At 48.5% G+C, this 25601-nt stretch overlaps 1 protein-coding gene across 10 annotated transcripts in view; it reads right to left on the reverse strand.

The window, feature by feature from the left end:
- Positions 1-15366: 15366 nt before the first annotated feature.
- PECAM1 (platelet and endothelial cell adhesion molecule 1) overlaps positions 15367-25601 on the reverse strand; it is a 59404-nt gene continuing 49169 nt past the window's right edge. For 7 of the 10 annotated variants that reach the window (XM_059669965.1, XM_059669974.1, XM_059669971.1 and 4 more), the window contains 2 exons: positions 20749-20771; positions 15367-16437 (listed from right to left, as the gene is read on the reverse strand). Coding sequence is in view for 4 of the 10 variants with exons in the window: in XM_059669968.1 (XP_059525951.1) it covers positions 16408-16437; positions 20749-20771 (53 nt within the window). In the remaining 6 variants the exon portion in view is untranslated. The remainder of the gene's footprint in view (positions 16438-20748; positions 20772-25601) is intronic. The other 3 variants (XM_059669966.1, XM_059669970.1, XM_059669973.1) reach the window with 1 other exon arrangement.

Consider the following 25601-nt stretch of genomic DNA (forward strand, 5'->3'; position numbering starts at 1 on the left):
TTAAAACCCAGACAAAATATATGAAACGGCCCAGTCGGCGTGGCTCAGTGGTTGAGCGTCAACCTATGTATGAACCAGGAGGTCACTGTTTGGTTCCTGGTCAGGGCACAAGCCTGGGTTCCAGGCTCAATCCCCAGTGGGGGGCATGCAGGAGGTGGCCAATCGATGATTCTCTCTCATCACTGAGGTTTCCATCTCTCTCTCCCTCTCTGTTCCTCTCTGAAATCAGTTTTTAAAATATTAAAAAATAAACACAAAATATATGAAACGATGGTTGTCGAGACACTGGACATCAGGCAGAAAAGGACAGCGATCCCTGAGAGCTGAGAAACAAATGAGGTGAACCCTACACTTGCCCCAACTAACTGGAGAGTTTTCAGGCCGTGGTATGGGTAGGAGGAATCCGGAGGGAGCCTGGCGAGGCCCCTTGAATTGACAAGAAAGAGCTGGGCAGCCAGAGGGTTCTGCAAGTCACCAGCTGAGTACTGAGGAGCAGGCGCGGAAACTACCGGGACCAGGAGCAGAGAGAACCATCTTTGGAGCTCAGGCAGGACCGGGACTGGGCCGTGTCCTACTAGCCAGCGTGGGAAATGTTGTCATTCATGGGTCACTGGAGTTCTCCCGCCGAAGTGGGGAAAAATTCGCCCTAGACTAAACACCGCTCTGATCCTGACTAGCAATGTTTAACAGCAAGCCTTAAAAGGACAAAACTGTTCCCAAGCAGCTTAACCCCACTGCAGAACAGAGTTCAACAATATTTATCAGAATACAGAAATATCCAGCACCCACCAGGTGAAATTCACAGTGTCTCGGTAACATTCAGGAGAGAAACCACATAGTAACTGGAACTGGAAAAGTTTAATATGAAGAATGATTAACTGAGAGGAAAAACCCAGAGATGAATTCAAACTTCATTGAACATTCTCCTCTCCATTACCATTCCCTAGCAGACAAGGAAATGCATTGAGCGTCAACCTATGTAACTGGAGGTCATGGTTCGATTCCCAGTCAGGGCACATGCCCGGGTTGTGGGCTCCATCCCCAGCATTCCTTAGCTTGTGGCCCCATCACCCCAGGGCCAGCATCCTCAAATCTCTCTGCCCTGTCACCACACCAGCTTCTTCTCTGTGTGTCAAATCTCCCCTCTTTATAAGCCTCTGTCGTATAAGGAGGCTTGTGATTGCACGTAGGGCCCACCCAGATGGACCGGGATCATCTCCCCATCAAGATCCCTCATTGAATCACATCTGCAAAGAGACTTTTTCTATGTAAGGTCACATTCACGAGTTCCAGAGATTAGGGTGTGGCTATCCTTTGGGGGCCATTTTTCAGCCCACCACTGGCAGCCATCCTGCTCCAAGTTTAATAACAGGAGCAACTAACCTTCACTGCATGCCTACTGTGTGCCAGGCCCTACTGTGTGCCAGGCCCTGCTGTGTGCCAAGCACTGTGCTCAGCATTTGACTGGCAGCCTTCTCCAGAGACGCATGGAAATGGGATAGTGATGCTTGTGCTTTGGAACCAGAAAGACCTGAACTGGGATCTCAGATGGGCCACAATTAGCTGTGTGACCTCGAGGCAAATGACTTAGCCTTCCCACCGGTCCCTCACCTACAGAAGGGTGCTGCCGTGAGCTATTCTCCTGGGAGGTCTCGAGGACCAGGTTTAAGCAAAATGTCTGGCTTGGCCCTCTGAGTGGCGGACTCATGTGAACACACACATTGGTGAGGCGTGTGCTGTAGACTCTCAGTATGAAAACAGCTAAGTGCCACTGGCGTCCATTCAAAAGGCGGCGTGGCCACTCCTGCACCCCTCTACCCCAGGGCTGCGGGACTGCAGAGTCTTCCTTCAAGGACAGCACACACTCAGACACGGACACACACACACACACCCCAAGTTTCAGGCGAGACCTGAGCAACTAATTTTCCCACATAAAATGTATTCTTCCTTCTTTCGTTATTATAGGCTAGGGCAAAGACATAATAAAAACACTCCGAGTCTGGCAAAGAAAAACAACCTGAAATTCGATTTGAAACTGGAAGTAATCATTGTGTCTACAATCCTAAAAGAATAAATCAAAGAGTAGCTTTTAGAGCCGGTCTTAAGTTAGGCAGAGAGGTCTGAGTTAGATCCAAGTCATAGTTTTCCTCCCTCAAATGCCACTCCACCTGTACTTTCTTACGGGTTAAAAGTCCCACCGACCCCCAGAGCCACTGGTTCTAGACCAGCCGTGGGCAAACTACGGCCCGCGGGCCGGATCCGGCCCCTTTGAAATGAATAAAACTAAAAAAAAAAAAAAAAAAAAAAAGGCCGTACCCTTTTATGTAATGATGTTTACTTTGAATTTATATTAGTTCACACAAACACTCCATCCATGCTTTTGTTCCGGCCCTCCGGTCCAGTTTAAGAACCCATTGTGGCCCTCGAGTCAAAAAGTTTGCCCACCCCTGTTCTAGACCCATGGGCACCCTCTACATCCCCTCCTTACTTAAGCCCCAAGTTACCCAGGCCTGCAACTTCTTTAAAACAACAACAGAAATAAACTGTGGGTGGGGGTTGCTGATGGTCCGTGTGTGATTAAAGAAATTTGGGGCATGCTCCCTCTGCTGCCCTGGAGAATCCCTGGCATATTAGTATATTAAAGGGTTTGCTGCAACTTAAAAAAAAGAACACTTTAACCTAGAGTTTTCTAAAGGCATTTTGCCGTGGAACCCCTTTGCGCTGAACATCCATCATAGTCTGAAGGACTGGTGTTCCTCGGTACACAGTCTGGGAACCACTGGCCTTCCGGCTCCAGTTCAGGTCCTCAGCCTAGCGCACAGACCTCCATGCGGGGCCTGCCTGCCTGCCTCTCTAGTTTCACCTCCCCTTGTGCCTTATGTCAACCTCCTTGCTTCAGCCACACCTCACAGCTCATATCTCCTCATGCATGCGAGGGTGTTCATGCCTCCAAGCCTTTGCCTGAGCTGTTTGCTCAGCCTGGAATGCTGTTCCCTGCGTCCCTCCGATAGATGCTTCAGGACTGGCTGAAATGTCTCCTGCTCCGGAAGGGGCTTCCCAAGGCTTCTAACCGGAACTAACTGCTCCCTCAATTGCACCAGCCCTGCACTTGGCAGTTGCCTATAGAACAGCATGTCTCCCTATGCATATTGACAAATATTCATCTGCTGTCTCCGGTTGTAGGCTGTGAATTTCTCAAAGGTAGGACTATGCTTCCTTTATTTCATAATAGGCATTTGCCAGCTGAACTTCCTCTTGTCTTCTAGTCTATTTTCGTAATATATTTTTCTCAGTATACAAGTAATTCATGCCCATTCTGTTATACACACACACACACACACACACACACACACACACACACACATATGGAAGAAACATCCATAATCCTAGAGGGATCAGGTGGATGAGTTTCAAACTAATGTTAGCATAAGAATAAGCTGTGTGAGCTTGCTAAAAAGAGAGGTACTCAGTGGTTGAGCATCAACCTATGAACCTGGAGGTCCTGGTTCGATTCCCAGTCAGGACACATGACTGGGTTGCAGGCTCCATCTCCAGTGTGGGATATGCAGGGGTCAGCCAATCAATGATTCTCTCTAATGATTGATGTTTCCATCTCTCTCTTCCTCTCCCTTCCTCTCTGAAATCAATAAAAATATATTTTTTAAAAAAGAGAGGTGCCCACCTAAGTGTCCATTGCATAAAGAAGATGTGGTATATACATTGGAATATTACCCAGCCATAAAAGGAATGAAATCTTACCGTTTGTGACAACATAGACAGACCTAAGTGTATTATTGCTAAGTGAAATAAATCAGACAAGAAAGACAAATACTTTATGATTTCACTTATATGTGGAATCTAAAGAACAATATAAATGAACAAACAACACAGAAAAAGAGAACAGAATGATGGTTGCCAGAAGGAAGGGGATTGGGCGACTGGGCAAAAAAGTGAAGTGATTTAAGAACTACAAATTGTCAGTTACAAAATAGTCATGGGGATGCAAAGCACAGCATAGGAAATACAGTCAATACTATTGTAATAACTAAGTATGGTTATTACAGGTGGGTCCTGTGTAACCACCAAGCTGTACACCTGAAACTAATATAATATTGCATGTCAAGAATATAATATTGTAATTGAAACATTAACAATATTTTTTCATAGAGATGCTCAACCCACAGCTTTGCCACCCAGCTCCTGCCCCAGTGCATGTGTGCACATCCATAGATATAAAAGCCTAAGCGGCCCTAACCGGTTTGGCTCAGTCGATAGAGTGTTGGCCTGCGGACTCACGGACTCAAGGGTCCCAGGTTCGATTCCGGTCAAGGGCATGTACCTTGGTTGCAGGCACATCCCCAGTAGGGAGTGTGCAGGAGGCAGCTGATCGATGTTTCTTTCTCACTGGTGTTTCTAACTCTCTGTCCTTCTCCCTTCCTCTCTGTAAAAAAATCAATAAAATATATTTTTTAAAAAATAAAAATAAATAAAAGCCTAAGCGACCATTATAACTGGTCGATCTTACGACTGGTCGCCGTGATGCGCACTGACCACCAGGGGGCAGAAGCTCAATGCAGGAGCTGCCCCAATGTGGTCAGTGCACTCCCACAGCCAACCTCCCACGCTCCCTCCCCCTGGCCTGCGGTCCCAATCGGCCCAGATCAGGACTGGGCATGACAGCCCAGATCAGCCCCGATCACTAGCCAGGCTGAGGAACCCCACCCGTGCACGAATTCATGCACTGGGCCTCTAGTGTTTAATAAACTTCCAGTTCATTCTAAAACACATCTGTCATTAAGCGTCACTGTTCAGGTGATTTCCAACATTTCTGTGCCACCAACAAGCCTGCGGTAAACATCACTGCACATACAGCTCTGTCTACGGGTCCACCGCCTGCCTAGGGGAGCTTCCTAGAGATGAAGCTCCTGAGCCAAAGGGCCGTCTGCTATTCAGGGTCTTGGGACCGTTCTTCTTCAGAAAGATTTTGCCTCTCCCCTCTCCCACCAGCAGCTTTGGGGGGTGCTTGTCTCATCACACCCCACAATTACAGCCACTTTGGACAAGAAAGAATACAAGAATAGTGGCTATTAAATGTGAAAGAAAAATTGCCTAGCTGGGTGATTTTTTTAAGAGGAACATTTAGCGAGCTTTTGAAGTATAATTACTGTTTCAGCCCGCCGAATGCACAGGCTCATTATTTTCTTTTTCTTTCAGTGCATGGTTGGTAATTTTGTCAAAGCTCTGAGCACCCATCGCTTCATCTGTTCCCCTGGGCTTATGCTACTTGTGTGTTTTCCTAAAAGAGTCTCCCTCTCTCTCTCTCTCTCTCTCTCTCTCTCTCTCTCTCTCTCCCTCCCTCCCTCCCTCCCTCCCTCTCTCCCTCCTCCCTTTGACTTTTGTGCTTCCCAGAGGCTCAGCTAACAGGCAGGTCCCCTCACCTGAGATGCACCCACCCTGCAGGCAGGGGGTCGACAGCCTACCACCTAGCACAGTGATGGCGAACCTATGACACGCAAACTCATTTTTTTGGTTGATTTTTCTTTGTTAAATGGCATTTAAATATGTAAAATAAATATCAAAAATATAAGTCTTTGTTTTACTATGGTTGCAAAGATCAAAAAATTTCTGTATGTGACACGGCACCAGAGTTAAGTTAGGGTTTTCCAAAATGCTGACACGCCGAGCTCAAAAGGTTCGCCATCACTGACCTAGAATGTTGCCCAAAGCTCAATATTCTTAGTTGTCAATATTTCACCTTTTCTCCCTTCCTGCCTCCATCCAACTCTGGCAAGCAAGGGTGGCCCTGGCAGAATTTCTCAAAGTCTGGAGCCACCTGCACCTGAGGAAGAAGCCCTGTGGGCCAGCGGATTCGGGCCTTGGAACGGAAGAGGCCACAACTCCCTCCCCTGTGCCCACGGAGCGGAGGGTCTGCCCGAGCTCCCGTGCTGCACCAGGAGGAGAGAACAGTGCTGACCAAGTCCATGGACAACAGCCTTTAAATGCTCAATGTTCATCCTCTGACTGGCTGTTCCCAAGCTAGCGGTCTCTCCCAGAGATTGCTCACACGTGTGCCCAGTGCTGTCTGCAAGGACTTTCCCTGCTGTTTGCAACTGGGGGAAAAAGCCCCTCCATGGGCAGCTGGTTAAAGAAGCAACGGTCCTTCCGTTAGAGGGGACACCGGCAGCGGCACCGGGTAGTTTAAAATACCGAGTCAAGAGAGAAAAAGGAAAAAGACAGAGAGGCAGACCTGCACAGATGGCAGGGAAATGTCTACTACTACATGAAAACAGCCAACATTTATGAGGATCTACCGCATGCCAGGCACCGTGGATGAAAAGGCAAAAGCACGTGAGTCCCCCGCCCTGGTGAGATGGGCCCGGCCAGGGTGTGTAACCAAACAGAAATGAGGCTGGAGGGACTGTGTACACCGGCCATTCCTGCGCAGGGGTGCTCGAGCAGGGACGTGGTTTTGATGAGGGTTTTCCGATTTTACTCTCTAGGCTTCTATATTGTTTGAGTTTTCCCCACAGTAAATATGCGTTGTGTTTGTAATTAAAATCATACAAAATGAGCCCGGCCTGTGTAGTACAGTGGTTGAGCATCGACCTCTGAGCCGGGAGGTTCGATTTCAGGAGGTCACATGCCAGGGTGTCGGGCTCAGTCCCCAATAAGGGGTGTGCAGGAGACAGCCAATCAATTATTCTCTCGCATGATGTTTCTCTCTCTCTCACTCCCTCTCCCTTCCTCTTGGAAGTCAATGAAAATATATTAAGAAAAGAAAAATAATACAAGATGAGGAAATGAAGTACAGGGGGCATGCAGAAATGGAGTCCAGGATACTGCCAGGGGCAGAATGCTGGGACACGATTGCTCTGGCTTCCCATCAGATCATAGGTGTGATCTTTAATTTCTCAAGGAAAATAAGGCGGAGAAAGAAAACCTTTTTTGGGGATGTTTGAAGGTTACCCCAGCTGTTACTGCCTGACCCACAGGTTTCAGGTCTCAAGTCTGGAATCCAATTCAGGGTCAAGTGTTGCATTTAGTTGTCCAGCCTCTTTAGTTTCCTTTAATCTACAGCAGTTCCCTCAGCCTGTTTGGGTCGGTTCAGACATGTAGATACTTGAAAAGTCCAAGCCAATTGTGTTAAAACTGCAATTACTTTAAACATCATATTTGAATTCTACATATCCTTGTCCTGTGTAAATTTTCTTATGCCACTAGGTGGCGCTCTCGGTAGGCCTTGGGCCTCAAAAGCCCTTGTGAAAGGGCAATGAAGGGCAAGCAAGCAAGGCTATTTGGTAAAGCACAGCATATTGGAAATGCCTTCATATTTATAAAGGTGCTATTCTTTTGAGCACGACTTCTCGCATGTGATTTGTAATCACATTGCTCTGTTTATGGGTTCTGGATCCTAGCATCCTGATTTCGTGGGCCTGGGGTGGGTCCTAAGATTCTGCACTCTAACAAGTGGCCAGGTGACTGGAATGCAGACCACACTTTGAGGAGCAGGTATTAGAACAAGTACATGAAGAAAGATATCTATGGGGTGCCCCCCCCAAATGTATATACACATTTGAGCTGATAGCTTAATTCGTGTTTCTCTTTAGATTTAACCCATTGGAATTAATAATTATTCAAAGTGTGTATACATTTTTTTGGGACACCCTATATTTATAATTAGGCAACTTTTATTTTTATACCATAATCAGCAATGGTGCTTCTCCTATTGCTGTCCCCCACCTCTCCCTCCCTCCCTCCCTCTGTCCCTCCACCCCAGCCCTTTGGCCTCCTTGATCTCCGTACTTTAGGGCCTTTGTTGTACTTGTTCCCTCTGCCTGGAAATGTCTTTCCGCAGTAGCCTTCTGCTTGGCTGATGTCCTTGGCTCCCTCAAGCCATTGCTCAAATCTCACTTCTTTTCTTTCTTTCTTTCATTTATTGATTGATTGATTTCAGAGAGGAAGGGAGAGGGAGAGAGAGAAACTTCAATGATGAGAGAGAATTACTGATCGGCTGCCTCCTGCACGTCCCCTACTGGGGATCGAGCCCCAAACCCGGGCTTATGCCCTTGACCGGAATTGAACCTGGGACCCTTTTAGTCTGCAGGCCAACACTCTGTCCACTGAGCCAAACCGGCTAGGGCTATATCTCACTTCTTAATGAGGCTCTCCCAGACCATCCTACTAAACACTGACACCTGCTCCCAGCCCTGCTTCCTGTTCCCTTTCAATCTCTTGATTTTTTTCCCCCGTAGCCTCACCACCTTCTCACATACCACATAATCTACTTATTATGTTTATTTCTGCCTCTCTCTGTTAGAATCCAAACTCCATGAGGGTAGCGATTTTTGTCTGTCTTTCCCCCCCACCCCAATATATCCTAAACACCTATAACAATGTTTGGCACACAGTAGGTGCACAAGAAAATATTCATGCATCTTAATGGAACCTTCAAGATAACGGAGCCCAATCCCCTCATTTGATGAAGAAATGAGCTCCAGATCTTTGGGCAACATAAAGACCGGCCCAAGGTCATTTAGACTGCAGGGATATTCTTCTAAATGAACATAATCAAAAGCAAGACTTGTTTCTACGCGTTAATTTTTAAGCTACAACTTTAATTTTTACTAGTGCACTAGGCCTTTCCCAAACAGGATCTGAAGTAGCCAACAAGATCAAAGGTCATGTGAAATGGAACAGTCAGGAATCAAAATGGAAGCGATATCCTCTAAACTTTAGATTCTAAAGGAAGAGGGAGCCCACGTAACAGGCACTTGAGGGTAGTAAATTACTCCACTGGGTGCAGAATTTGGCTCGGAATTCTTTGGTAGCCGAGTTAAACAGGAAGCACGTGGGATTGCAAAGTGTCCGCTGTCTGAGCACCCAGCGGAACTCACGTCCAGGAGGCGCTGGTGCAGGGGAACTCTGAGTGGCATCCATTGCACCCCAAATTGGCCAATGTTTACAAAAAAACCCAAAGCCACAGTGGAAGAATGCAATCCTTTTAAATGCAAAGACTAAGCGTATAGCATTAAAGTACGCAGCTCTTGTGCCTCAGGTGACTTCTATTCTGATGTTCCAGCTGGAAATAAAGATGAAAACTAGGAAATCTAGAATACATAGTTCAACGTGTCTAGAAATATCTTGCACAAATATCTGAGGTCTCATATCTTGGTAAACATTGAACCACGGGCAATTAATTCATGGATTAGATTTTTAAATGTTTAACAAATATTTAATGAGTTTTTACTTTCAATGTTTGTTTTCCTTTTCCCACAGGGCTCTCCGCAGGCCCAGCTATCTCCCAGCAACAGGAAGGGAAGCCACTTCTGTTTCTTCAAGTTGCATAAAGTATCTGCCAGGGTTTATCATGTGTCCAAAAGAAAGACACCGCGCATTTGGTAAACGCCTTCTGGTCACCAGGGAATTGTCCTCCACCACTGAGCAGGGACAATTGCTGTTTTCTAGGAAGGCTTTTTCTTTTTTCTTTTTCTTTTTTAAATATATTGTATTGATTTCAGAGGGGAAGGGAGAGGAAGAAAGAGATAGAAACATCAATGATGAGAGAGAACCATTGATTGGCTGCCTCCTGCACGTCCCCTACTGGGGATTGAGCTGGCAACCTGGGCATGTGTCCTTGACTGGAATCGAACCCAGGACCCTTGAGTCCCCAGGCTGACTCTCTATCCACTGAGCCAAACCAGCCAGGGCAGAAATGCTTTTTCAAAACTAGGTGTTGTTTTCACAAAGCCTCTCACTACCCTCTGAGTGAATACTAGTCAACATATTTAAAAATGACAATAATTTTTTTCTAATACACCCCTTATCTTTTTCTTTTTTTTAATTTAAAGAATTGCTATTTTTTTCTTTTTTTTGGCCTGGTGTGCTTAAAATTTTTTTCCTTTTGTGGTAAAATACACATTACATGAAGTTTACCATCTTAACCATTTCTTCATACTGTACAACCATTACCGCCATCCATCTTGCAAAACTGAAAGATTAAACAACCATTAAATGATAACTCAATTCTCCCCTTTCAGCCCCTGGCAACCACTCTTCTACTTTCTCTCTCCATGCTTGTTTTTTTTTAGTATGTTTTTTATTGATTTTAGAGAGAGAAGAAGGGGAAGGGATAGAGAGATAAAAACATCTCTGAGAGACATCAATTCACTACCTCCTGCATGCCCCCTACTGGGGATCGAGCCCTCACTGGGAATCGAACCGGTGACCTCCTGGTTCATGAGTCATCGCTCAACTACTGAGCCAACCAGTCAGGCCCCTTCCTTGCTCATGTTTTAATCAAGTTGCTTGTTGTTGAGTTTTAGGGGCTTTCTCTATATTTTGGATATGAATCCCTTATCAGATATATGATTTATAAATATTTTAATATTTTCTCAAGGCATTTTTTTTCTGTCTGACCGTGTCTCCAACTGAGCCCCCTCTGTACCCCCATCACGGATGCATCACACCCACGGGATGTTCTTTCTCCAGAAAGAGCCCAGAGAGCACTGATGACAAACTGTACCTCGGTGAGTGGCCCTATCCCAGGGGCCCCGTGGCAGGGCCTCACGGCGAAATCTGCAGGCCCTTCCGAAACAATCAAGACCTCAGATGGTAAATTTGCAAATACCAAGGGGTCTCCCGAGATGGTCATGGCCCAAAGCTTCGTGGTAGAAAGAAGAGCCTCCGCACTCGCCATCTTGTTCTTACTAACCCTGCCAGAGCAGCGGCCTGGACCCTGAGCTCAGCTCAGCCAACTAGTGCCTGGTGGTGTGACAGCTTCTGCAGAGGGTTTTGGATGCTGATTTAGGGCTGGTCCTCACTTTGAAGGCACTGAAATCCGCTCTCTTTCCTTTCCCCAGGACCCAGTTCCGGGTTCCTTCTAAGTCCCAACCATGCGCTGCCCCAGGTGCGTGCTTCTGCCTCTAAGTTCTCTTAATAACTGGTCCTCTTGCTGCAAATTCTGGCCCCAACAACCCAAGCCCTGAGGAGGGCAGAGGTGGCTGCACCAGAAACTCATGGGATAGTTTCTGGCGCTCGCCAGGCCCTCCTGTGCCAAGAGGTTCCAGGAAAACTGGCACATCCCAGGATTGGAGGAAGTAGGGCCGCACCAGGGGACTTTTCCTAATGAACTCAATCATCTCTCAGAACAATAATCCACCGACGGTCAACTATAGATAGAAAACATCGTTGCAGGCTCCCCCCCCGCCGCCACCCCCCCCAAAAAAGAGAGAAAAATAGAAAATATTCCATGCATTGGCTCTCAAAATAAACCACTGGGGATATAAAACTCATCCATAAATATAGGAAATATAAGCTTCAGTTTTGTATGACGGCCAATGTACTGGGGGCGAGAGGAGAAAGGGGAAACGGAGGAGAAGAAAGCAGGGAAAGGATGAGAGACGAGAGGGAGGGAGAACGTTGAAGGATGATAGAGAAACACAGCATTTCCAGAAGAGGAGACACAAAACACAAGAGAGCACAGTACAGTGAGAGATCGAGGATTCTTGAAAGGTTGTTATGTAAAGGTCAATCACTGTTGTCATACCTTCCTACTTACACGAGCATCTTGGAAACATGGCCAGTCAGAGCTGCAAGGACCTGAGCTCACCTTGACCAAGTCACCCTGCACAGGGTTGAATAGTGCTCCTCCCCAGCCCCCACCTAGTTCACGACTACCTGAAAGTGTGGCAGGCAATGTGAGCAGAGCAAGGACAATGGGCCAGGTGCAGAAGGTCACCAGAGTGAAAAGCCCCAGGTGCCTAGCAAAGGACGGGACCTCACTCCCCGGGTGACCTTTCCTCGCCAGCATATCACTGGTCGTGCAGCTTGGACCCCCGACCTTTCCTCCCTAGAGATAACATCTAGGCCTCAGTTGTATTTCCACTCGAGGCCCAGAAAAGCAGCCAAACCAGACAGGTGACACCAAGGCTGACCTCAGACCAGCTGCACTGGATAATGACCGCCTGCCCTGGCACGGACCAATCAATCAGTGGAGACCCCGACCCTGAAAGGACACCCCTGGAAAGTTGCTAAATATTATACTGAGATCTTCCCCTGGGACCTCCCCTAAAATCACCCTGATCGCCTATTCCTTTGGTATTTCAAAAACAGTTGAGTAGCTTATTTTGAGAGAGGAAGGCTATTTTTTAACAGTGAAATCACCATTTATTTCTTGATCCGGAGCGGTTTTTTCAAGGCATGCCAAGTCCTGCTGGGGATTTTGGACTTAAAACTGTCCATGAGGCAGACCCCTTGATATGAAATGCGGTAGCCACTCTTCGGGGGTTTCGACTGAGAAAATCCTGTGCCACACACGTTAAGCTTTTCGTTATTTTGTAGTTCTTCACCCTTTGTTGGATCGTGTCTCGGAAAAACCGGTAACAGCTGTGGACCCTCTCCCAGGAAACTGTGTACTCTCCCAACTTTTGGCACCTACTCTCGGGGGTTCACCAGGCTCTGCCCCTGCCCCCCTGGGGACCCAGCTGTGGAGACTGGTCCTCCAATAGCCAGGCAGGCAGACCTCTCCCTCCAGTTCCCCTTTCACTTGAGCCACCTGGTGCAAGCCAGAGGTTTTCTCCCCAATGTGCGAATGACACTGGTGGAGCTGAGTTCTTGCTGAGCAACTTTAGGGACCCTCTCCCGACTCTTAAAGACTGAGCCGAGCCAATGGGAGGCCGGCAGAAATCCCCAGGGGACAGTAGAGCCTTTATGAAAGGGACTGATGGGATCCGAGGGCTGGAAGGGACCTGGGGCTGGTAGGCTGTCCCTCGGCTGTGCCTGGAGATCACCATCCCCTCCCTTGCCCCAGGGCCTTAGCACGTCCCCCTTTGTCAGCCTTGCCCCTGGCCTCACCTTTTCCACCTGGTACTCTACCTACCCCCAGGTCTTTGGTTGGACTCAACTTCCTCTCACTTTGCTTGGTTCCCCAAAGTCTATGTTCGGAGGCCTGTGCCCCTCTTTCCTTTGAATTTCTCCATCACAGCATTTGTCCCACTGTTGCAATTGGCTCTCGGCTAGTCTGTATCTACTGTGTGGTCTGTCCCAGGAGAGAAGGCGCCCCCTGATTTTTATAATCTTCCTACCAACAATGTGGAGGAAACGGAGCATGACGGATACAAACTTGTTAGGCAAAATGATTCCCTGGTACTTACTGTGACCGACGCCATCTCATGAAGCAAGCTGAGCACCAGCTCACCCTATCACCTGAAGGGAATATTCCTGCACCAACAAGTGGGCCCATTACGTTGTTTACTGCTTTGGATTTTACAGAGTTTAACAAGGACGAGCTGAACCACGTAGCTCCAAGCCACCTGTGTTAGCTCGGACCACTTGGCTGTTGACAACAAGCCCCATCCCTTGTTGGGGGTGGAGATGAGCCGTCTAGCTCAGCAGCTCTCAACCTGTGGGTCGCGACCCCTTTGGCGGTCGAACGACCCTTTCACAGGGGTCGCCTAAGACCATCCTGCATATCAGATATTGACATGACGATTCATAACAGTAGCAACATGACAGTGATGAAGTAGCCACGAAAATAATTTTATGGTTGGGTCACAACATGAGGAACTGGATTTAAAGGGCCAGAAGGTTGAGAGCCACTGCTCTAGCTGCTGCCCAAGGCGCTGGCTTCTGTCTCCAAGTTCTCTTAATAAACTCGATGTACTCCTGGGGTTGCCAGCCTCTTTCTTCCGTCTCCAGGCCCCAGGAGATGTTCCCAACAAAGTTTCTTGAGTAAATAAATGAGTAACTAACTGGCTGGTTTCATGCAGGGTTTCTCAACCTTGGCACTACTGGCGTGTTGGACTTGGTAATATTTTTGTCACCGGGGACTGACCTGTGCAGTGCAGCATCCCTGGCTCTCCTACCCACCAGGTGCCAAGAGCACCCCATTCAGGTGTGACAACTAAAAGTCTCTCTGGACAAAGGGAGGCAAAATCACTGAGGTAGAAAAATCAGTTTCAATGAATGCATGTTGTTGACCTCGGAGTCCAATTGCCCATCTCGAGTCTCTGTCCGGGAGTGAGAGTTCAGTTAATCAGTTAACCCTGATGGGGCGCTCGGGGTAGGCTCATGAAATGGGTGGCTGACCTCTTAGGGCTCCTGGGAGGAGGGAGAAAATTCCACCATGCAGTTGCTATGGAGCGTTTCAAGCCTTGTAATGACTTGTTATAATGTGAGTACACAAGGGGGCGCTCTAACCAACACGTTCAACCGCGGAGAAAAAAGGCCTCTCAAGGAGCCGGTGCCTGGACACTTGCTCAGTGATGAGCTTGGACTAAGATGCTTTGTTATGCCATCCGGGTGGGACAGTGAGCCAGGGTCCTGGATTTAGAGAAATCCTTAGTCCTGAAACCGACTATGAAGGATCCCTGCGTGTGTGGTTTCCTTAGAGACATAGACAGTGGGGGTAAATAATTAAAAACCCACTTATGCTCCATAAATAAGTCATAAGCAGTAAGAGAGTCTTCCCAGCTCCCCCAGCAATGGCCCTGCTCTGGTAGCAGCAACGGGACTGACGGAGTGATACCGGGGCTCTGGCCAGGTTGTTAGAAATCATCTAATCCTTTGCTTCCGCCCTGAGTCCATGGCCCTGAAAACTGGGAAATGGTGTAACATTTTTGGGACACAACTTGGTGTGTGGTACAGCTTTGTGCCTCGATAGCTTTCATCGTATTTTCAAAGGCGTCTAAACCCTGTCAGTGTTATGAACCATTTGTTTAATCTCATTTTAGAGATAAAGAATCTGAAGCTCTGAAGTTCAAGTTTCTGCGGCTGGACTCTAGCAGAGCCAGGACTCGCTCAGATCTCCCTCTGCCTTCAGCCCGTGGGGTGGTGCTCTGACTGGGACCCGGCCGGGGGGTCGCGAGGTCTGAGGCCGCTGAGGAACGTGGACCCCAAGGGGTGGGAGGGCGCTTTACCAGTAGGGTTGCCAGACAAAATATTGGATCCTAGTTAAATGCAAAGTTCAGGTCGATGAATACTTTTATAGTATAAATACGTACCAAACATGACATGGGACATACTTATACTCGATCATTCATTTATGTGAAATTCAAATTTAACTGGGCATCCTGGGTTTGGGGAGGTTTGGTTGGTTTTTGTCCAATCTGTCAACGCCGTCTGCCACGGACGGTCTCAGAGCCTTCAGTTGGGCAGCAGACACCGAAGCCCCAGCCAATGGATATTAATGACTCAGTGTTTGAGACTGGCTGCCCCCCGGCCCTGACTTCAGTGAGGCACAGAGGCCCTTGGCCTCTGCTGATGGGACCTGTTGGTTCTCTCTGTGACTTCAGCAGGCCTGCGGAGTCCTTGAGCACTACAGATATCCTTTATGCATACGGCCTCTCAGAAGATGACATTTCACAGGTCTTTGAAGAATAAAGATCAAGTTTATTGAATACAACACCCGCCAGAGTGCCTGCAGCTGTGTCACTGAGGCAGCTGGAGGGAGCGGTCTCGGTTTGGTGTGCTCGCTAGTGAAATTCCACTGGAGAGGGCTGCAGCCTCTCACTCACCCACTCAAGACACCATCGGAAACATCGTAAGACCTCAGGAGACCATTTCTTTAGCAAGGAATAAATAAAAAAAAATTAGTAAGAAAAATATGCATTTCATTCTTCTATTAAAAATAATATTTGCTGTAGGCAACCATCTTCCTGTTGCTCAGCCTTCAGCATGGGAGAGGAAAAGAAAGGATACAGAAAAACAGCTTAAGAACATCTGTGCTGTCCAGCTTCATTTTCTGTTTTGTGCATTGCCTGGGGTGAACCTTGTCTTCAAGTTGACATATCAATGGGATTGCTTCCAAGCAGCGTTGTTTTCCCATTTGTGTCGGGCAAGGTTGCAGAGGGACAAGGTGCCGCTGTCCGGTCAGTGCTATGCACGTCCAAGGAGCAAGGACTACCCAGAACTACAGGCCTTCGAAGGACCGAAGACAAAGAGAGAAACACTAGCCCCTAAGCCAGGCCATTTGCTAGAAGTGATCCACTACAAAAAAAATAAAATAAAAAATAAAAAATAAATCAAACCAGAAAAACAAACCAGGTTTCCGTGTATGAAGGTACTTGGAAAAGTTCTTTATCTCTGTACAAGACAAAATATTCAAGTTTCAAAATATTCCAATGGCCTGCGGACTCTGAACCTCCCTCTGCTGCTCTCCATGCCCCAGGATGCTCCGCCTGGGGGGGAGGTGGGCCGGGGGAATTAGCCAGCCCCGCTGTATCTCTCTACCCACAACATCAAGGCAGCAAGATGGCTCTAAGGACTGGTGGCTTGGCCTGAGGAATTGCTTTGTTCAGTGGGAGCAGGGCAGGTTCAGAAATAAGTGCACAGAGCTCTTGGCATCGGGAATCGTCTGCTCTTCTTAGAATGCGGATGTCCTTCCGGGGACGAGTGTCCGCTCTCGCAGTCCTAAGTGCCATCAAGGGAGCCTTCCGTTCTCTGCAGTGACAAGACACAAGACAAGGTATGGTCACACCCTTCAGGACCGAAGACGGGCATGCCAAAATGCAGACGGCGCTTCTTAAAGGAACTCCAAAGCAAGGCTGTCTTCTGCCGGCACCGCCCACACTCGTTTCCCCCTCGCTTCATGCCTGCTCTGGAGGGCTTGCAGCCTCGACTGCCCATGTGCCTGTGGCACAGCAGACTACCAACCAACTCCCTCCAGCACCCACTGCGCGCCCAGCACTACGTCTCCTGGGTGCTACATTTACCCACAGAGGAAGACTAGTGAAGTCAAGAGAGACCTGTCTTCTTGCTCCAGCCCTGCCTCTAACATAAGATGGACCTTCTCTAGGTCTGTGTTTTAATTTAAAAAGTGAAGGAATGAACACTGATGACCAACCTTGAATGTTTTCAAATTATATGATTCTGCCTTAAAAAGGAATGAAATTCTGATAGATTTCAACATGGATCCACCTTGAAAATGCTAGGCTAAGTGAACTAGGGCAGACACAAAGGAACAAATGTTGTATGATTCCACCTCTATGAGGTTCCCAGAGTATTCAAATTTAGAGAGACAGAGTAGATTAGTGGTTGCCAAGGGCTAGGGGACAAGGGGGTGAGTGTTGTTAAAGGGGTACAGAGTTTTGGTTTGGGATGATGAAAAAGTCCTGTGGGTGGACGGTGGTGATGGTTGGACAACAACGTCACTAAACTGTACACTTAAAAATGGTTAAAATGGGCCAGGAAGCTCAGTTGGTTAGAGCGTTGTCCCGATACACCAAGACTGCAGGCTTGATCCTGGTCAGGGCACATACAAGAATCAACCAATGAATGCGTAAGTAAGTGGAACAACAAATCAATGTTTCTCTCTCTCTCTCTCTCTCTCTCTCTCTCTCTCTCTCTTTCCATTTTCTCTCTCACTCTAAAATCAATCAATCAATAAAAATATTTAGTGGTTAAAATGGTAAATTTTATGTTGTGTATGTTTTATAACAATAAAAAAAAGGCATTCCATATGCCTTCTTGTAGTGTTCTCTAACTGCTTCATATGGTATTTATGTCACCTCCCAACCCCACCCTCATCAGTGACTAGACCCCTATCTTACCCAGGCAGTTCTCTATGCTGAGGATGCAAGAACCTGACACGCTCCCCCCACCCCACCCCCAATTTTATATCCTGGAATTCTTGACAAGCAACCCTGCTGTGAACTAGAAGGTGGAAGAGGTCCTAACAAACGGTAGGAGTTCAGAGGTGGAGCAGGATGAAGGTCTGAGGGGCTTCAGCTGGAAGCCCAAGGCTCTGCCTCCTCCTCTGCCAGGAGAGACCCTGGCGGGCGGGCCAAGAGAGCTGTGCTGGCCCAGGGGCTGGAGGCCCGCCAGCCTTGGCAGCTACCCCCGCCCCATTTCCTCCTCCACCGGAGGCTGACCCTGGTCCAGCCTTTTTGCAGGGCCCAGACCAAGTCCCTCCCCAGCCACCTCTGCTCTCCTCCGAGGGAAACCAGCACTTGGGCAGCTGCTGTCAGACCAGCCCCACAGACAGGAAGGGCTGGGCCACAGTCCGCTGCGCCTGGGGATTTTGAAGTAAAGGTGAACACGCTCACACCTAAGGCCTGTGCTTAAATCAGAGCCAGCCGTCAGCCACGCACAGACAGAGACGAAATCGCCCTGCTTTCTGGCCAAAGGTCATTTTGCTTCAAACACCCCGAGGGGATCTCTACTTCCTGCTTCTAGACTGTGCCCCTTATGAGCATTTCCAATAAACCAGGTCTGCTAGGTGCTCATTTAATTCTGCAACAACCGGGGGAGGGGGCTTTAAAACTTACAACTTACAGATGAGAAAACTGAGGCCCTGAGAAATCTGCCCACAGTGACATGGCTGATAAGTGGCTAATAAGGAAGAAAAGTCCAATTTTAATGGGGGTCTCTGATCCTATGTCAAAGCCTGGCTTTGGTTGAATCCTGTGCCTTGGGTAAGCAGGTGCCTTGTTCCCCTCTGTGACGGGGCATCTCAAGGCCAGGTGAAGTTCCCACATCCACACCCAAACCGCCACAGCGTTTGATGAAAAGAACTTCAAAATAGATCATAAACTAGCTTTTAAATGATAGTTTGCATGGCACCTTGCACATGTTTCTCATTTAACCCTGAAGAAACTCCTAGTAGGTAATTATTGTTTGTGTTGTTGTCATCATCTCCATTTTACAGATCAGGAAGCTTGAGGAAGACAGGATCACCCAAAAGATGTCTGGAGAACTGGATCTCACACTCCAGGCTCCTGATCCCAACTCCTGGGCAGTGCCCACTGCAGCCTCGCTGCCTGCTGGCTCCCAGGAGGGAGGAGGTGAGTTGCAAATGGGAGTTGCCTTTCTTCAGTAAGAAGGCAAGGTTCTTTCCAAGATCCCCAGACCCACGCAGGCCCAGTTCCCCCTTTCGCTTAAGGACTGGGTGTTCTCTTCCACGTTATCTGTCTGCCTCCCTCCGCCACAAATACAATTTATAAACAAGGCAAAAATGGCAGAGGAAAATGAAGTCAGAGTGTGCCATTGAAGTAAGTCAAACAATACTAAATTGGTATTTGGCTGAGTGGCTATCTCATTGTTAAGATATTTCCTCCAATATGTTTTCAGAAGCACCGGCCATTAAACAACTGGGAATGATTGCCAGGTTTGATTTCAGGAAGGAAATCCCCTCCCATTTCCCTGCTGGGCAATTCAATTAATTTTCTCCTAATCCTCACCCACCAGCTGAATATTAGGGAAACTATACCTGCTTCTCTTATAAACAAAATGCTTTCACTTAAAGATTCAAAATTCCTTCCAACGGCTGGGAACCCCTGCTCTCCCACCAAAAGACTTGAGTATTTTGGAGAGCAGAACCAGCCCGGGGTGGGCTCTCGGGAGCATCCTGGGAGCAGATTTCTGGGCTCACGGGCCAGCTTCTGGGGAAAGGGAAAGTTCTGTCTGTCCTGGACCTTGGAGCCTCTGTCCAGAGAGACCATTTGGATTGAAGACAAAGTAAATAAGTCGGTCCTGCAGGTCTGCTGGACCTGCCTTGGGTGGACACAGCCATGTTTACAGCAGCGTCTCCTTATCTGGGTCCCACACTGCCCATGGAACAACGGTCTCACCTTCCACTCTTTCCAGGCCATGATGGCTGGGACAGTGACATCACTTTTTGGAGGGAGTCTTGTGTCATGGACTGGCTGGGGGAGGAGGGAGCCGGGACACTTAAATTCCAGTCCTGGCTCTGCTATGAACTAGCTGGGTAACCCTGGGCAAGCTGTTTTGCCAATTTGGGTCTCGGTTTTCTCACATATCAGTTGGGCTCCCTGCCCTTCCCATGTAATAGTCCCTGATTTCAGCCCGGCCGCTGGCTCACTGGTTGAGTGTTGACCTATGAACCATGAGGTCACGGTCAGGGCACATGCCCGGGTTGTGGGTTCAATCCCCGGTGGGGGGTGTGTAGGAGGCAGCCGATCAATGATTCCCTCTCATCATTGATGTTTCTATCTCTCTCTGTCCCTCTCCCTTCCTCTCTGAAATCAATAAAATATATATTTTTAAAGTCTCTGATCTCAGAAGTCTTGGGGGGGGGGGGGTTAGGTTAGAAAAAGACATTCATCCATTCCTTTTGTCTTTAAACTGATAGCTTTCCTCCACAATAAGAATGTCAGCGCTTCCCGTCTGTCAAAGGCATAATGACTTCTCTGTTTTATAAGAAGGAAGACCCAGGCAAAGAAAGGAAGCCAGGGGCCCATTGGAAGGGCTACCAGCAGTCTTGCTGCAAGTTCTTCCCAGACCTCAAAGAAACAGGTTAGTGGGGCAAATTCTTCATCTCTGAAGATGCAAGCTGCCCTTCACTGCTGCACCGCTGCATGGCTCATAAAAAGGCTGGGAGTAGGACGACAGGGGGAGATGGGTCTTTGCGACATTTGAACTTGGACTTCTGCACGCCTTCCTCCCAAGCCTGGGCCCTGGGCTAGCAGGAAATATGAACATGGCTTGTTTGGAGCTAAGTGCCCTAGATTCCCAGTTCTCTGGGAGGGCGTTTCCAGGGTCTCCCTTCATATGTGACACTCCGGGCATGTGTGGCCCAAGTGCTGGGCTGAGATGCAATGATGCAAACAGTGGGAGAGAATATTTGACATCACAACTGGCCCAGCAAAGCTGGCTGGTCTAATAACCCAATATCCATGGGCCCAGGGCTCCTGGTCTGAAACAGACGAGGCCAGTACATGGGTATAATCAGTGGGAATGCAGAATCTGGGTGGATTATTTTTTTTAAATGATGCATATAAAATGTATACTTACAGAATATCTGTTTTCCATGAAATCTGTAAAACAAAGGGTAACAGGGAAGTGAGCAATGCAAAGAGAGCGTGTTTGGGTCCTCCCACCCCAACATCTCAGGGGCTGATCCCAGAAGGGAAAGGGGGAGATGATGCAGCAGATGCCAGACCCACAAGCTTACTGGGTTCCCAAGTTTATGGTTCTTTTGCCCAGACAGCTTCCCCTGGGCCCTGTAGCTCTATGTGACAAGCATAGAATGCCCCTGGCCAGCTTATTTGATATTTAAATGACATATATATGTGTGTGTTGATTTCAGAGAGAGAGAGAGGGAGAGAAACATTAATTGGCTGCCTCCTGCATGCCCCTTACTGGGGATTGAACCTGCAACTCATGCCTGTGTCCTGATTGGGAATCAAACCAGCAACCCCTCGTTGCATGGGACAACGCTCAACCTCAACAACTGAGCCACACTGGCCAAGGCTCACTTGACATTTTAAACAGTTTTTTAAAAAAATTAGTACCACCTATTATTTTAGGAACAAAGCTGAAAACCATAGAAAATAACAGATAAAAGTATCTCCAGTTCTACTCTTTGAACCCTATTGACACTTTTCATCTTTTCTGCTACCAGTAGGCTTTTGGAGTTATAATTATACAGCACCTGCCATTTTATAGCCTATCTTTTTCACATTGCATGATTTTGTAAACATTTTCTGGTACCTTCTTAAACATTGTTAGTAGCTGCATAATAATCATTTGATGGATGTTTATTTACTTATCCAGTTCCTTACTTTACTAATTTAGGTTCTTTCCAAGTTTCTGCTATTTTAAATAATGCTGCCAGTATCTTCTTTGGGAATAAAGCTATTTTCATATGCCTTACTAGCCTGTCCATTCCTGGAAGTGGAATCAATGGAGCAGAAAGTATAAACATTGCTGACATGCTTGGCATGTGTGGCCCAAGTGCTGGTCTGAAGGGCAGGACTGCCACATCCCTGTCCCTGCCACATCCCTGAAACGAGGAGACTCGTTTCAACTGTCCGGAGACCACACTGTCTTCTTGCCAGAGTGCATGCTGGGACTAGCTGGCCCTGCCAGGCTTCAGTGATGAAAATGGCCCTGGCCAAATGTCAGGAAGAGAGTAGGGGTAAGAAAAGCCAATGAGACCAGCCAGTGTGCTCAGTGGTTGAGCATTGACCTATGAACCAGGAGGTCACGGTTCAATTCCTGGTCAGAGCACACACCCAGGTTGCGGTCTCGATCCCTAGTGTGGGGCATGCAGGAGGCAGCTGATCATTGATTCTCATCATTGATGTTTCTCTCTCCCTCACCCTTCCTCTCTCTGAAATCAATGTAAAAAAATATATTAAAAGAAAAATCAATGAGAACAGGGGGCTGAATTGTCCCTGACTGCATTAGTTAGAGTTAGTTTTCACTGCAAGAAGCAAGAAAGGGGTATGATTTGCCCCACTGGGCAAGACCAGGCCCCCACTAATAGCAGAGTTTGTGAATAGTCAGTGACCCACTGATTCCTAGAGACTGTAGACATAGGCATAAAGACGGAGAAGCCACAGGGACCTCTTGTTATCTGAGGAAGACCCCGAGAGGAGATGTAGATTCGAACTGGGGGTGGTCGCCATTCTTGATGGCTGTGGGGTGAAGGCAGGAAGGCCATAACCCCTCCTCAAGTCCCCAGTCTTACTGGTGGGAGCTCTCCAAAGGACCTCAGTTTCTACCAGCTGCCCAAGCTCAAACCTGGTCCCTCCTAAGTCTTGGGGCCCACCTGTTACACCCTTCTGTTTCTTTCTCTAATTTAGAAATATCCTGTTTCCACAACTCCACTTCCCCCACGAGCCCTGTCTTATCACAGCTCCATTGTGTGTCCCCTCCAGAAGGAACAGGGCCAGCAGTTCCTAAGGGGCCCCTTCTGTCCTGGCCGGGACAGAGGCAGGCGGCAATGGCCAAATGGATGAATCAGCCCGACCGCGAAGCTGAGCCATTGTGTAAACTTCCACACATTGAGTGAGGCGGGCAGCACCCCACCCCCACCCCAAATCTGACCTGGGAGGATCCAAAGGACCCCATGCTTCCTGCTCCCCCAAAGCCCCAAAGGCTCTGGAATGAGACGAACTAGGGAGAAAGCCTCAGTCCGTGTTTCCTAAAGCAATCTGAGCACAAAATGCTAACATTTGAGTCTGCTGATATACACCAAGTTTCTGTACACAAGTTTCTGTGGGGTTGTTTTTTTTGTTTGTTTTGTTTTTGTTTTTGTAATAGAGGAACCACAACAAAAATAGAATCTGGAGAGCAGTATCCTTCCCCCCTGCTCCCCCGCCCGAGTATGTTTTTACCCTCTCGAAGTCAAGCCTGGGCTACTCTGGGCCTCGCAGGGGGGGGTGGGGACTGGCCCTCGTGCTCCTCTCGCCCTCCCAGAGGGACATGGCACAGAAGCCCTCTGTTCTATTTTCTAAATGGCCAGCTACTCCTGGCTTACTGGGTGTCTCCCCCTTGAGAAACATCTGCTAGTCTGAATCCCAGGCAAAGGGAAGCAGAAGGTGGAGGCTGAGTGAGCAGATACTCAGGCAGGAAGGCGGGCTCTGTCTGACCCAAAAGGCTAGGGTAGTGTCTGGAGCGGGACTGGGCATCTTTTCTCAGGGCCTGGAGTTGTCAGGGGGACGTGCCCAAGACACCTCCCAAGGTGGGCACAGGGCACCTAGAGAGGAAAACCAGCTCTGCGGTTGGAAGCTCTCGGGAGGTGGATTCCTCTAAGCCAGGTTTCTTTTCTTTTCTTTTCTTTTCTCTCCTCTCCTCTCCTCTCCTCTCCTCTCCTCTCCTCTCCTCTCCTCTCCTCTCCTCTCCTCTCCTTTCCTTTCCTTTTCTTTCCTTTTCTTTTTTTAATATATTTTATTGATTTTTTACAGAGAGGAAGGGAGAGGGATAGAGAGTCAGAAACATCGATGAGAGAGAAGCATCGATCAGCTGCCTCCTGCACACCCCCACTGGGTGTGTGCCCGCAACCAAGGTACATGCCCTTGACCGGAATCGAACCTGGGACCCTTCAGTCCCCAGGCAACGCTCTATCCAGTGAGCCAAACCGGTCAGGGCATAAGCCGGGTTTCTTAACATTGGCACTCTCAGCATCCTGGTCTGGAGCAGTCTTTGATTGGGGACTTGTCCTGTGCCCTGGGAGGTGTCCAGCAGCATCCAGGCCTCCACTCACTACAGGCTGTAGCATCCCCCTCCCCCCAGGTTATGGCAACCAAAAATGTCTCCAGATATGGCCAAATGTCGCCTACATTGAGAACCACTGCTCGAAGCGCTGGAAATCTCACTCAGACTGGAGTTCTTTCACAGGGAAGAACTTGACCGTGTTGCTAATTGTAATAAACCACTTTACCCTTCTGTTTCAAAATCCAGTGTAGACATAGGCTAATGGGTTTTGCTTTGGATAACCTGCGAGCCACTTTATAAAGTATTTTCAGAATTAGCTGGAGCCCAATAAAATGTGCCGAATCAGCGGTAAACTTTCCTGGCCAGAAATACAGTTCACACGATCGTGGCTCAGCCAGGCCGAGGGAGCTGCTGAGAGCCATGGACCGCCATGCGTTTACAGAGAGGCTCCCTACACAGCCATCATTTCTCTAGGAGAATAGGAGAGAGAAAGAAAAATCATTCCTTGGCTTAGCCAGGACCAGACAGAGAGGAGGAAGTCGGTGACAGAGAAGTGGTGGGTATGAGGTAGGGGTTGACTCCAGGTCACCTTGTAACCCAGGGCACCAGAGCTAGGAACAAGCCCCGGGAAGACACCGCTATCTAACTCACAGAGCTCAGGGGAGTAACCAATTACCCTGCAGGAAGTCCTCAGCCACGGGACGGGAGTAGATCGGGTCTGCTTACGTGTTAGGAGAGAGGCACCACACTGTAACCTCGACTACTTTCTCTAACCGCTCACCTCTTCAGACCACTACATCACTGCTTCAGCCTAATCATCAGCCATAACTAGAGCGGCTACTGCTGACTCAGATTTGCAAAGAAGTGAAAAGGGAACAAGAACTTTGGGAAATCTCAAGTGCTAAGCTTGCAGATCTAAACCATGAGGCATTATCAGCATTTTCTCCATTTCCCTAAGAAACAGAAGATTACAGAGACACAAAAGCTCTCAATTTGGTTTCTTTCTGATATGATTTTTCTAGTTCTGGGCACCCCTCTCCTTCCTTCCCTAACATGTGGTAACAAATCATCTTTTTTTTCCCTTTAATTTAATTCTTTATTATTTAAAGTACTAGAGGCCCGGTGCACGAAATTCGTGCACTGGGTGTGTGTGGGGGGGAGTGTCCCTCAGCCCAGCCTGCCCCCTCTCACATACTGGGAGCCCTCAGGCATTGACCCCCATCACCCTCCAATCGCAGGATCAGCCCCTTGCCCAGGCCTGACGCCTCCGACAGAGGTGTCAGGCTTGGACAGGGGACCCCCATCTCCCCCCGATCACTGGCTCTGGCCCCCGCCCAGGCCTGAGGCCTCTGGCCCAGGAATCATGCCTGGGCAGGGGACCCCCATCTCCCTCTGATCACTTGCTCCACCCCCTGCCCAAGCCTTACGCCTCTGACCCAGGCTTCAGGCCTGGGCAAGGGGACCATCATATCTCCCCAATCCCCGGCTCCGCCCCCCACCCAGGCCTGATGCCTCTGGCCAGAGGAGTTGACCCTCATCACCCTCCGATCACCAATCACCGGATCGGCCCCTTGACCAGGCCTGAGGCCTCCGGCAGAGGTGTCAGGCCTGGGCAGGGGACCCCCAGCTCCCCGCAGTTGCAGGCTCCACCCCTGCCCAGGCCTAATGCCTCTGGCTGAGGCGTCCGGCCCGGGCAGCAGGGA

This window comes from Myotis daubentonii, chromosome 16 (assembly GCF_963259705.1).
Source record: "Myotis daubentonii chromosome 16, mMyoDau2.1, whole genome shotgun sequence".
NCBI classification, from domain to species: Eukaryota; Metazoa; Chordata; class Mammalia; order Chiroptera; family Vespertilionidae; genus Myotis; species Myotis daubentonii.